Source organism: Antechinus flavipes, chromosome 5, assembly GCF_016432865.1.
Source record: "Antechinus flavipes isolate AdamAnt ecotype Samford, QLD, Australia chromosome 5, AdamAnt_v2, whole genome shotgun sequence".
NCBI classification, from domain to species: Eukaryota; Metazoa; Chordata; class Mammalia; order Dasyuromorphia; family Dasyuridae; genus Antechinus; species Antechinus flavipes.
In genome coordinates, this window is record NC_067402.1 from 266,684,189 (window position 1) to 266,697,115 (window position 12,927).

Here is a 12,927-nt window from a genome sequence, read left to right on the forward strand (position 1 = left end):
GCACTATTCTCAACTTACTTAGTCTATTTATTATTAACTAATTCATTAATCAATCAGGAAGCATTTGTTGATTGCCACTCATTCCATCTTTGTCTTTTTTGTTTTTTGTTTTTAGTTTTCTTTAATAGTGCTGTGTCACACTCAAAAGAAACAGATCCCTGTTGACTTAATAAGGATTTAGAAAATCACGAGCTAGCATTGCATATACTGTATTGCATTTTTATTTATTTTGTTAAATATTTTCACTTACATTTTAATCTAGTTATGGCCACATTTGGGAATTTTGTGGGTTGAAGAAAGACTTCATGGAGAAAATAGCATTTGAGTTGAGCCTTCAGTTATAGGGGAGTACTGAAGAGTTGATCCAATACTTTGTTATCTATCTGGCCAAGACATTTTTCTTCTTAAGCTGTAAGAGAAGAGCTAGACTAAGACAGAGGTATCTATATATGTCATACAAATATATCATAGCCAGGCTCATTCCCAAACTGATCAAAATCCCATCATTTTTATAATCTTTTGAAATGGATTGGGAAGACAAAAGGCAAGCAGGGATTATACAAAACTGAAACACATTTGTGAGAAACAAGTAATATAATTAACAGCAGGTTAAGCTGGAGCAAAATTTCCCAGGAAAAAGAAAATGTTTTAGTTCTTCAGTGTACTGTTGTAACATACCTACTTCCCTTTACACTAATACTAAGGTAAATAAATAGTCTTTTAAAAAAAATTTTGGCAAGGCAATTGGGGTTAGGTGATTTGCCCAGGGTCACACAGTTGGGACATGTTAAGTGTCTGGTGAATTTGAACTCATGTCCTTCTAACTGCATAGGCAGTATTCTATCCACTATACCATCTAGCTACTCTAAGTAAATATATTGTGAATGGAAAATATGGGAAGACACAGAAAATCATACAAGAATAGAGATATACAGGAGTTAAGCTCTACATTGACACAGGAAGTTTTCACACCACTGAGATTCAATCAGTTCTACATACATTTATCAAGTGTCTACAGTGTGGAAGATGATACTAGATGTTTGATCTATAAAAGAATTTTGCATTCATAGGATTATTATAAGGGAAGCCTTCGAAAAATTTAAAAGTTCTTTAGATAAAAGAATTATTAGGGTTTTTAAAAAAATCCTGGATGAAGAATTAAGATTGTTCCATCTTCATAATAGGCGAGGAACTCCATAGAGACATTTGAATTACAAAAAGCTATATATTAGTGAGACTCCAAGGAGTGTAGTGAATAGGTTACTTAGAAATAGAGACTGGGAAGGAGGATGGATCTATCTATTTAAATCCCACTAAAAACCAAGACCTTCGAGCTTTCCTATTTTCCCATAAATGAACCTGGGAGCCCTTATTCTGCATCTTTTAAGGTTCCAAGGACATCAGTCCAATGCTTGGTTTGGCCACTCCTTGCTTAAAGACTGGCCATGTTCTTTTCTAGTTGGTCACACATGTTCCTGAAATCTTTTATATCACTCTTCAATGCAAGTTTTTGGGAATGATTTGCTAAAATCTATGGACATCTGCCCTACTGCAATATTTAATTCTTTAGAATTCATCATTCATTCCTTGTTGGTAAGCCAATAAGCATTTATTACGTGCCTAAAACTTTCCCTGGTACCATGCTAAATGCTTGGGGTTCAAAGAAATTCAAGATTTTCCCTGCCCTTAAGAAGCTTAAGGAGAGGACATGTAAATGATTATTTACAATGGAAGGAAATAGCAAACTATTCTAGTATCTTTACCAAGAAAACCCCAAATAGGGTCAATGAAAAATAGCTGAACAACAACAAAATTTATAAACAAGCTCTATATAAGATAAATAGAAAGCAATTAATAGAGAAAAAGCCCTACAATTAAGAGTTTGGATAATTCTCCTATAAAAGGCGAACTTTTAACTGCGGTTGGAAGGTGGCTCTGGGGAGGAAATGAGGAGAGAATATTCCATGCATGGCAGATACCCCAGAGCTGGTAAGAATGTTCAGAGATGAGAGATGGAGTGTTTTGTTTCAGGAACAGCAAAGAGGTCAGTGTCACTCGGTTGGAGAGTATGTAGTACATAGTGGTGATTGTATAAGAAGTAAGAATACTGGAAAGGGGGGTGGGGGAAAAATATTTATTGAAAGTCTTCCAAAGTCAAACAGGGCTTCATAATTGATTTTGGCATTGTATGTTCCGAGACATTATGGAGAAGTGATTAATGTTTAAAAGATATTTTGTTATGGAATAGTCAGCAGTTTGCTCTCCTGAGCCCAACATATTATGCATTGACAACACTTGCCTAAGAAAATATTCTAATTATTGTCTGATATAGTGATGAATTGCCTATTCACCTATGTCACAATTTGAGCAATATGTACTTTTCATCCACTTTATTTTTCCACTGTGGATAGTTAATGCAAGAGTTCTGAGTCCCAATTTAAAGGAAACAAACAAAAAAAGGAAATTGAGAAGTTGCGAGTTGCTCAAGATTACACAGCCAATCTGGGTCAAAGGCAAGATTTGAAATCATGGTTTCCAGGCCAGTTTTCTGTCTACTTTCATATTTTGTCTTCTCTAAGATTATTTTCTGTGTTGTTTTTGGGCTTGGGGGGTGATGCTGTCATGTGTTGCTCCCAGGCAATCTTAAATAAGATCTTCTGATTTTAAGGAATGAAATACAAGGATATAGGGAGAGAGAACATGTTTATTCCCAGAATAGCCAGGTCCCAGCTGAGACAGCCGGAGGATGTATCACCACCATTTGATGGCAACCTACACAGTCACAAAAGCACAGAATTCCTGGGAAGGGATTAAGGGCAAGAAGATCTTGCCTGTGACTTTTAGCAAAGCTTCAGTTTCTCATTTGGAAAACGAGACACTTAGACTGGGTAGCTTCTGAGATCTTTCCCAGCTCTAAATCTATGAGCCTGTGATCATTTAGTCTAATACAATCTTCCCATTTTACAGATGAGAAACCTGAGACTCAGAGAACAAGAAAGATGGCAGTCCTGGAGTCAGGAAGACCTAAATTCAGTCAAGATACATGCTAGAGGCATGTCCCAGGGCAAATCATTTAATCTGTCTGCTCTAATTTCTTCATCTCCAAAACGAGAGGGTAAACCACTCGTGACATTTTAGGTCTCTTAATCTTAATTCCACTATTTCCCAGCCAGTCAATCCCTCAACTGCAAATCTTCGAACCGTCAGCAGAGGGGGCACCAAGCACGGGCTTTAATCAAATTCCTCCTCTCTCCCCACCGTCTGAGACTTTCTTCCTCCCGCTTCAGCCTTCTTCACTATAGCATCCCCAAAAGTGGCTGTTGACCTTTCAAGTTCTAGTAAAGTGATGCAACAGGATAATATTTCAAAGAAAAAAAAAAAGCTTATCTAAATTCTAGATCCGGTTTTCCCGTGAGAATATTAGGTTTTTTTTTTTTTTTTTTTTAAGTAGGTCACTTTTAAAGTAGGTCACACTTCGGGGGCGGGGGTGCGGGGGAGAGGTGATGAGTTGAAGCCCTGGGGCGTCCTATAGCGGGGTGGAGGGGGGTGGGACGGACCTCTGGCTTTCGGATTCCTCCAGTCCTCTGGATCACGCAGCCATTCGCAGGCAAAGAGAGGTGCTCCCGGTTGGTCCCGTCGGGGGCCACCTGGGAGTCTAGGTAGGGACGGGCGTGTCCCTAGTCCCCGGGCGCAGGTGAGCAGCCGCACAGCTGGATGGGGCGGGGCGAGCAAGGCGGAGCCGGGGGCGTGGGGAAGGGAGGGGCGAGCTCTGGAGCAGGATGGCGAGGGAGGGGATTGTAGGAGCTGCGGGAGCTGGTTAAGGAGGCGCGCGTCTTTCGGGTTCTCCCGTTCTATGCGCGTTCGCCCGTGGGGGTGTCTTCTAGGGGACCCACATCGAGGTGCCCTTCTCCCGAGCCACGCTGGCTACCCCCAGGTTCTCCCCGCTCCTTTCCAACCCAAAGTAGGGAAAAGGGAGGAAACTCAGCCGGGATTTAGGAGTGGCACGCCCTCCTACCCCTCGCACCCCAATCTTGAGCTGGGAGGAGGGAGCCGAATTTCCGAGCATCTTTTGCTTCCTCACCTGGATGGCCGCGGCCCTGGCGTTGGAACAGGGGATCATCCTGGGAGAAAATACAAGCTCAGAGGTGGCGAGGGTGGGGGTGCCGTCGGAGGAGGAAGTCGCCTTGGCGAGCATCCTTCCGCATCTTGAACGGGGCCCACACGCTAGCTGAACCGAGGGGCTGGGGGCGTTGGTCACCACCTGTTGGAAATCTAGGGGGCGGGGCGGTTCTGCTGCGGCACTTCGTATAATGAGGTCCTCGAGGACAGAGACGGCCTTTGCCTTTCTGTGCCGGATGCCTGGGCTAACCCAGTGTGTTGAATAAATGTTTGGTAGCCTCGCGGGTAAGGGCCCCGGGACGTTTCTCTGCCGGCCGCCCAGGTCGGGTTAGGGAACAGAGTGCAAGGGCGCGGAGAGGAGGGCCCAGGGCTCCCCCACCGTCGGGCGGCGGGCAGGACCGCTTCGCGTTCCCCAGCTGGGGCGGCGGCTGCGGCTGCTGCTCCGGAGCCTCTTTAACGCGGCAGCCCGGGCTGTGGCCACGTGACGCAGATTCCTGGAAAGTTCCTGGAAAGCGGCCCCCTTCCTCCGCCTCGGCGGGGAGAGCGCGGAGCCCGGGAGGGAAGGGGGTGGGGCCAAGGCGCGGGACTGGGGGTTCGGCGGCGGTCGGAGCGGCGCGAGGCGCGCGCGCCTTAGAGATCGCGTGCCCTGCCCGCGCGCGCCAGGCTCCGACCGCCCTAGCCCTCGAGCCCCGCGTCTCGGCCGGCTGCGCTGGGCAGCCCCGAAGCATGCGCCCCCGCGCGCCCGCAGCCGCTGCCGCGGATGGTGCGCGCTCGGCGCTCCTGCGCTCGGCACTCCCACCCCCTCCGGGGGGGCCAGAGAAGCGGCGGCGGCTGGGGGGCACAGCCGGAGCAGCGGCCGCAGCGGGAGGAGGGAGCTCTGAAGGGGGCTGCTGGCAGGTATCCGTGGGGGGACTCCCGGAGGAAGGGCAGTCTGGGGCTGGGCTGGGGGGGCGGAAGAGCTCTGCTCCCCGGGTTTTACCGCCTCCTCTGCAACCGGGTTGATCTGAGATCTCTGCCCCCTGCACCTTCCCCTGGGACTTCTGCCCACTTTACAGTTTTCCTTCCTGGCGTCCCGACGTCTTCTGGGAACGTTCCCTCTTTCCACCCCTGACTCCGAATTATCATTCAAATTAATAATCCTTCTAATAACCTGACCTCCTGCCCCTCCCTCTCTCCCAGTCTATCTAATCCCCACCCCCTTCTCTTCTTCCCTCCCACCAGTCAAAGGGAAGCCCGGGAAGCTGCTGGAGGGAGATCGGAGGGAAAGAAAGTGAGGGGGGAGGGGGGCGGGTATCGGAAAGGAAGGACACTGTCCCTTGGGCTTTTGGCCGTCGCCTGCTGAGGGAATTCTAGCCACCGTCAGCACCACCGCTGCCACGCTCCGGGTCTGCCACCTCTCAGGGCATCTCGGTGGCCTATTAAACATCCGGGGGGGGGGACTTGGGCAGACACCCCTCCTATCCCTCCGCCCCATGTCCACTGGGGAGACAGTCTGGATTAGAGGAGGAGGAGGAGAGAAAGGAGGAGGAGGAGGAAGGTGGCGGCCAAGGTAAGGGCACAGCGTTCATTTCAGTTTCCAGGGCACACGATCCGAGGACCCGTAGTGCCTCCTGGTCCCCCAGCCCCATGTGGTTAGGGAGGGTCGATTCCTCGACAGCGCCGGCGGCTGCACCAGCACCGGCTGCCTTAGCTGGAGCTACCACAGCTGCCTCCCCGAGAGCCTGTGAGGAGGGAAAGAGGGGAGGAAGGGTGAAAACCAAGAATTCTCTTGGGCAGGGATGTGACCATTCGTTCCTTTCAATGTCATGGGCTTCGATTCCCCCTCTCTGGGGAAAATCGGCACCTTAGTGTGAGAAAAAGAGACTCCGTGTCCTACAGAGAGCGCAGAGGGCTCCGGGGCTGGGAACCAGGTTTGTAGCGGGCTGCCTTTCCTCCTCCTCCAACTCCTAGGGTGTGCTGCTTTGGGGGCGGGGGTCTGGCAGGCCACTCGCCTTTGTAACCTTGCTCCCTTTTCTCCCTTGCTTGTCCTTCCTTGCCCTTGAAACCTCCCCTCCACCCTGGGTTGCAGGTGACTCCCCCCTTCTCTAGAAAGCCTGTTCTGGCCACCCCACCTCCGAGCCTCATCCTGAAGTCCTCTGGCTCCCGAATCTCTTTCCCCGCCCCTCTCCTCACCTTGGCCAAGGTGGAAGCTGGATGCTGCCGTTTGTAACCGGGAGGGATGGTGAGGGTCGGCACTGAATGAGTCTCACCCTGATCTCTCTCTCTGTCCCGTGCCCTCTTTTCTCCTTGCAGGCGAATAGAGAGTGAAGGTGCTCTGGGGGACTTTCCCATCTTCCTGCCCCGCACCGGGGAGGAAGTGCTGCCAGGATCCCCAGCTCCTTTGCCATCCCCACCAGCTTGCTCTTCTCCTGGGAAGGTGTTTTGAGGATCCCCTTGACTTCAAGGGAGGACTGACGGCTCGCTCAAACCCCACATCGTCTTCCTCAGAGCCCCGTTTTGGGCAGCAACTTTTTCGTCGTCGTGACCCTTTCCCCATGACCCTAAGGTCCCACGAATCCACCGTGGATGGTGCGGAAGGGACTCGAAGCCAGTGGGGGGCGGCGGGTACAGCGGAGGAGCAGCCCTCGGAGGTGGCACATTTGGCTACAGCTATGCGGGAATTGAGCCAGGCAGGTAAGTGACGGGAAAGGACAGAGGAAGAAGGATCCGGGTTCGAGGGTCCTGATCTGCAGTATCTTAGGGCGAAGCCTTCGGCATCTCAGGAAAACGAGGCGGGGCCAGCTAGAGAAACGGGATCAAGGTGTGAAGGGAAATGAAAGGGCACAGGCAGCTTCACCTTGAGCCTGCTCCTCCTCCCTCTCCCCGTCTTTCACGTTAAGAAAGAGTGGAGGTGGTGGGGGAGGGGATCGTGCAGCTTCCAGCCACTGGAAGAGGATGTGCTCCTCTCCTCAACCTCCTTGAAGGTACATCTGAAAAAAAAAATCTTTTGTATTCAAGGGCTTGGATTCAAATTCCATTTCTGACAAGTCACCTAAATTCCCCCACCCTTAGCGTGTGCAAATTGAGATTCTCAAGTTCCTTCCAGTGATCCTTGGAGATTTGGGAAGGGACAGTTAGAGAAGAATTAGGTCCTAGGGAAGAACCCAGCGGTGGGGGTCAGGGGATTCCTTAGAAACAGAGCAGCCTTGTGCCATCCCTGCGACCTAGAATAGCCTCATTCCCTAAGGAATCTGGTGTCCAGGAGGGGACAGAAATAAATCTGAAACTGGGCAGGAAGGAATGGTCTGCTCAGCTTCTCACTCAGTGGCTGCCTGCCCCTTTGGCGGGTGCCTAGGCTGGGAGCTGACTGGGAAATACTGGCTCTCCCTGAAGCTTTAGCTCCCAGGCTGCTGCCGAATTCTTAGGGTGGAGCTGTAGCCAGCCCAGATGGGCCGATGGGCCAAGCAGAAGAGGGACAGTCTGCAGTTTGGCAGTGGCGGATTAGGATGTAGTTGAAAGGCTGAAGAGAGTAGGGAAAGCTAGTGCCCCCCAGCAGGGGCTGCTTCTGATCCCCTCCCTTTACCCCCTAATTTATCCCCTTTCTAAAGTGTTGCTCACAGTGGCCACTTGGCATCTGAAAGAGAAAGCAAAAATATGTATATGTATATGTTGTTGTTATTGTTATTATTTTGCAACGCATCTCAAGCTCTTGGCCCCTGGCTGAGTCCAGGTATTTAATATGACTATGGGAGGGGGCGCTGACTGCAGACTTTCTCTCCCAAGGTCTAGGAAGGCTTTTGCAGCACCCGGGAGGGAAAGAAGTCGAGACAGGGAGGTAATCCTGCGGCCGAACCAGCTGCTGCTGCTGCTGCTGCAGCTTCTCCTTTGCAAAAGGCCGACTGCCGGGAGGGGAGCAGGGATGGAGCCCAAACTTTCTAAACCGCAGAGGAAATCTGGTTTATCTTTAATAAAGGAGCAGAAGTGGGTGCAGGCAGATTAGAAAAGGGGAGATTGCCCTGATTTACCGTCAGATTTTATGAGAGGTGAAGTCAAGCAAAGTCCAAAGGAATAAAACTCATGTTGTAAGGAAGTACTGAGCTTTCTGTGAGGCTGCACACTGATCTTTTTCTGATTGAGTGATAAGGCTATTAAAAAACAAAAGGTGGCCATAATGGAAGCAATGATGAAGGGGTCTTCTATACTCTTTCTCTTTAATATGTATAATTAAATATATGTATGTGATATGTATTATGTAATAACAGAATAAATAATATATAGTAATAAATAATGCATATTATATGTATTATATATAAATTTGTGGAGGAGATATGTTTAAAGAAATGAGCTTTGGGCCTTCTTGAATTAAGATATGAATGAACTAAAGCATCCTCCTTAGGGAAAAAAAATAGAACAACTTAGAATTTTCCCCAAAGACCTAAAGCATAGATAATGTGTAATGTTTCCCTGATGATATGATAGGGCAGGGAGATCTTCAATAGAATTACCAGTCTTGGAAATTGGACTCTCGGTGTCTGTATGCCATTAAATTTTAATTTTATTAACTTCACAGAAGGGAGTAGGAAAGCTTTGGGAGCTGTTGTTAGTCTTCAAGGAAGAAAAGTAACTTTAAATGTTGAAAAGTTTTGTGGTTTTTGTTTTTTAAGTTTTTAACTTTGAAAAAAGTCCATTAAGAGGAAGGCTTTTATTTAGAGGAGTAAAATCTTCATTTGGCATCTCTAAAATTCAAACAGATTCAAAACTTCCTTAAAGTTCTTCCAAACTGAAGTTCTGGCAGCCTCTGAAGGGAACATTCTCCCCTTGCAAACTTCTCTTAGAAGTGAGGCTTTTTACTAGCTATGATTTCTCTCCCGTGATAAGTGGTTAGAAATATCTACTCACCTCTTTTTTCCTTTTTTTCTTCTTAAACACCAACCTCAGGGTGGTACTGGGGAAGCATGACTGTTAATGAAGCCAAAGAAAAATTAAAAGATGCCCCCGAAGGAACTTTCCTGATCAGAGACAGTTCTCATTCGGACTACTTGCTTACTATATCTGTCAAAACCTCAGCAGGACCAACCAATCTACGAATAGAATACCAGGATGGGAAATTTAGATTGGACTCTATCATCTGCGTCAAATCCAGGCTGAAACAATTTGACAGCGTGGTACATTTAATTGAATACTACGTCCGAACTTGTAAGGACAAGAGGACTGCTTCGGAAACTCCTCGGAATGGAACTGTGCATCTCTATTTGACCAAACCTCTCTATACTTCCACTCCAACACTTCAACATCTCTGTAGACTCTCTATAAACAAATGTACAGCTAAGATCTGGGGATTGCCTTTACCAACAAGACTAAAAGATTACTTGAAAGAATATCAATATCAGGTATAAGTTTCTCTCTTTTTTCTAAACATCCCTCAAGTAGAATCTCTCCGAATGCAGCTATGTAAAGAGAGCCAAATCATCATAGCCCTGGCTAGCCACGTGTCCAACTCAGAAATGGGATTTCCCCGTAAGAACAACTGCAGTCAAACTTAAGTGTCCGAGGAAGGCTGGGGGTATGGGAGCAAGATAACTATATTAAAATCCCCGTCAGTATTCTTGTCTGAATGACTTTACTTTGCCACTAAAATGAATCTTTCTCTCCCTTTTTGTTAATTGAGTATTTGGTGGTACATTTTTTAATCTAAGAGTTGGGGAAAACTCTCTCTTTAAGCTGGTCATTTTTTGTGTGTGAGTTCTTAGCTGTCGGGTTGTCAAGGGTATTTGCTGCCAGGTGTCCAGTTGGTGTTAAAGCCCAGAACTGGCATAAAAGAACTGGAAAGGGAGAAGCTGAGCTGGAGCTGCTCACAACTTATTTGCCTGATGGTCAAGTGGTGGCTTAGGATGGCTTTATTTCACATTCTCGTGTACTTGTTTAAAATTTTTGTTGTTCTTGTTAAACAGAACATGCTTGTCAGTATTTATCTTCTGTTTTATACCTTTCTCCAAACCCCAAAAAGTGACCGTGAAATCTTGTATTTGTCTTTTGACTCCAAACGGCCGACAATCTTGTGTGAGGAGAGTACTGTAGCCCTTTACTTTAAAAAGGAGCCTTACTTCAGAAACATTTCAAACTGGTGCAAATGGACCTTGACTTTCCATGTTTTATTTTTCTTTAAAAAAAAAAAAAAGGCTAAATACAAGAATGTCACGCTCCACAGGTGCAACTGAGACCATGAGTTTCTGATGAAAACAATTTGTTTTATTCTTGCTGAAGTAACCTGTTGCCATTTTCACTTTTTTTGGAAAATGGCTACACAAATCTATGTCTGTTATCCTTGAAATATCTGACTCCAGAGAATCGGCAGTTGTTTTCCTTCTACCTAGTAGAGTACTTTGGACTTAATTTACTTCCAGATACAGAGGGAAACGTGCCTGTTTTCTTTTTCCCAAAATGTTTATCCATGGCTGTTACTGAAGTATCCAACTTTGATTAGAATGTACTAAATAAAACAAATGCCTTTTACAAGCTGCACTTCTTCCTTTCGAGTTGTAGAGACCATCACACAAATAAAGTCTGACTATAAAAATTTCCATCCTGGTCATATCACAAAGCAGACCTTTAGAAAAAAGAGAGAAAAGGAACTTGGCTTTCTGGAAAGCTCCATGTGGATGGAGCTTTTAAAAATGATAATAATAAAAATAATAGCTTATGTTTATAAGAGACTTTAAGGTTTATAAATTGCTTTACCAATTTCCTCATTTGTAGTACAAAACTGACCTATGAAATAGGTACTTTTTTTTGTTCCCATTTTACAGATAAGGAGATAGACTTTCCAAGCCTAAGGGTGAAATAGTTAGGAAATATCTGAGGCATTATTCAAACCGAGTCTTCCTCAATCTAAATCTAGTGGTCTGTAGTTTTTTAACAGTGAACAAGAAAAGTGGTTTGTATTTTTTTTTTAAACACCGTAGATAGGATGATAATAAAATAATAATAATAAAATGTTTATGAAAATAATGGCAATAGAATAGAATAATAGAAATAAATGTTCTCATAGTAAAATAAAAACCAAAAGTTGCTACTCATTATCTCTAAATGGTCTCACCTTGATTATTGTTGGATCCCAAGACTCCTTTGTAGTTAGGGTACTTAATGATTCCTCCTTTCCTTTTCCTAACTTTTTACTTTGGCAGGTGAGTCATTTGGTTTAGGTACTAGAATACTCAGCTGTTAAGCACTAGGGTGCTAAGGCTTGTTTTGTTAATCACTAACCATTTGTTAGGTTCATACTAAAGGCCAGGCACAATGTTAGGGGTGTAAAGATAAATGGGCTAACATTCTTTTGGGGGGAAATATCTCTTGTCACTAGCCTTAGTATTTCCAACTTTAAAAAGGGTTGAATGATATTTTTCCCCTTGTAATCTTCCTTGGCTTCTGTGAGACATGTTTCATTATAAAGGATTGTGGTTTTGGGAGGAAATTCATCTCTGTACATGCAGATAGAATTCTTCAACAAAAGGGTTTGCTCTTAAGGATTTATATGGAGTTTAAGTTGTGGCCTGTAGTTAAAATGGGGCAGTCAATCTGATATGATCTTGGGAATATGCAGAAAACCATCATAGATTCAGAACTGGGAAAGGACCTTAGATGGTTATCTTATACTCCCTCTCTCCCCGCCCTTTTAAAAACTGAAACAAGAACTGAAACAGAAACAGAAAAATTAGTCAACTTGTTCAGAGTCACACAAGTAATAAATAGCAAACTGAGCCAGGATTTAGGTCCAGGCCCTCTTGACTGTAAATGCTCTTTGTTTGAACCCAGGTTCTTTATATTCTAAACTAATTTTCTTCCCTTCTGTGGAGGGAACATCTTCATTTGAAGAGTGTGGGACTCATGCTTAGTTTATTATATCTCCACCTTTGGACCTGTGAATTGGCTGACATGGGAGGTTTATAAGGGTAGTCAGGCAAAAATTTCCAAATCTTTTTAGTTTTTATTTTATTTTTTTCTGATTCTTTTTGTAGCTCTTCCCCTCATGTTAACACTTATGAGAGTTTCCAGGTTGCAAAGTCGGGGTATGTAGGTGACTAGAAACCAGGGCTGCCATGTCACTTGCTGCTCTAATACAGCCTTTCATGGTTGCTGGGCAGAAATATCTAATGGAAGAATGAACAGAGTTTTGTGTCATGCTGACAAGTGGCTGAGGACTATTAAAGTGGAATGGGGGGATAGGATAGGGTTTGTGATACCCAGCCCATCTCTGCCATGTGTTTGGAAATTGGGTACTCTCTTATTTCAAACTCCCCTCCCCTGACAGTGGAGAAGCCTTTTGGATTTAAGATCTAAGAGGCATTCCAGTCATGTCCTAGCCCTTTGGGTTCCTGGAAAGGTCCCCTCCAGAATGAGCTGCTGGGTATTTTTAAATGGGTCTAGTTGAACCGGTTAGAGCAGGCTATAAAAGCCAATTTACCACAGCTAGTTGTCCAGGGTAGCATAATTTTACTAATTAATTTGTTGATAATTCTTTTTCTTTTGTTCTGCTGATTTGGGCTAGAAATATTTTTTTTCCTTCAATAGTTTTCAGTTATGTCTAATTCTTTCTGACCTTATTTGGAGTTTTCTTGGCTAAGATACTGGAGCAGTTTGTCATTTCCTTCTCCAGTTCATTTTATAGATGACAAAACTGAGGCAAACAGGGTAAAGTGACTTGCCTAGCTAATAAGTATTTGAAACCAGATTTGAACTCAGGAAGATGAATCTCTCTGAGACCAGGCCCAGCACTCTATCCATTATGGCTCCACTTACCTTCCCCCATCACTTAATGGAACTGAAGTTACA

The 12,927-nt window shown here is 45.4% G+C and overlaps 2 protein-coding genes across 6 annotated transcripts; one reads left to right on the forward strand and one right to left on the reverse strand.

Annotated features, from left to right (window-relative positions):
• Nucleotides 1-203: 203 nt before the first annotated feature.
• LOC127539450 (atherin-like) lies at nucleotides 204-4,912 on the reverse strand. 2 transcript variants are annotated; one of them, XM_051963674.1, is made up of 2 exons: nucleotides 4,082-4,912; nucleotides 204-409 (listed from the first exon to the last, which is right to left on the reverse strand). In XM_051963674.1, the coding sequence occupies exon 1, from the start codon at nucleotides 4,845-4,847 to the stop codon at nucleotides 4,365-4,367; it is 483 nt and encodes a 160-aa protein (XP_051819634.1). In that variant the 5' UTR covers nucleotides 4,848-4,912; the 3' UTR covers nucleotides 204-409; nucleotides 4,082-4,364. The 2 variants fall into 2 exon arrangements, with proteins under 2 accessions (XP_051819634.1, XP_051819635.1); XM_051963675.1 differs by having other exon boundaries at nucleotides 3,558-4,912.
• Nucleotides 3,847-10,614, forward strand: SOCS2 (suppressor of cytokine signaling 2). 4 transcript variants are annotated; one of them, XM_051963670.1, is made up of 3 exons: nucleotides 3,847-3,934; nucleotides 6,412-6,792; nucleotides 9,037-10,614. In XM_051963670.1, exons 2-3 carry the CDS (start codon nucleotides 6,654-6,656, stop codon nucleotides 9,492-9,494), a joined length of 597 nt encoding a protein of 198 aa, XP_051819630.1. In that variant the 5' UTR covers nucleotides 3,847-3,934; nucleotides 6,412-6,653; the 3' UTR covers nucleotides 9,495-10,614. The 4 variants fall into 4 exon arrangements, with proteins under 4 accessions (XP_051819630.1, XP_051819629.1, XP_051819627.1 ...); XM_051963669.1 differs by lacking the exon at nucleotides 3,847-3,934 and adding an exon at nucleotides 4,929-5,016; XM_051963667.1 differs by lacking the exon at nucleotides 3,847-3,934 and adding an exon at nucleotides 5,529-5,668.
• The last annotated feature ends 2,313 nt before the right edge of the window (nucleotides 10,615-12,927 follow it).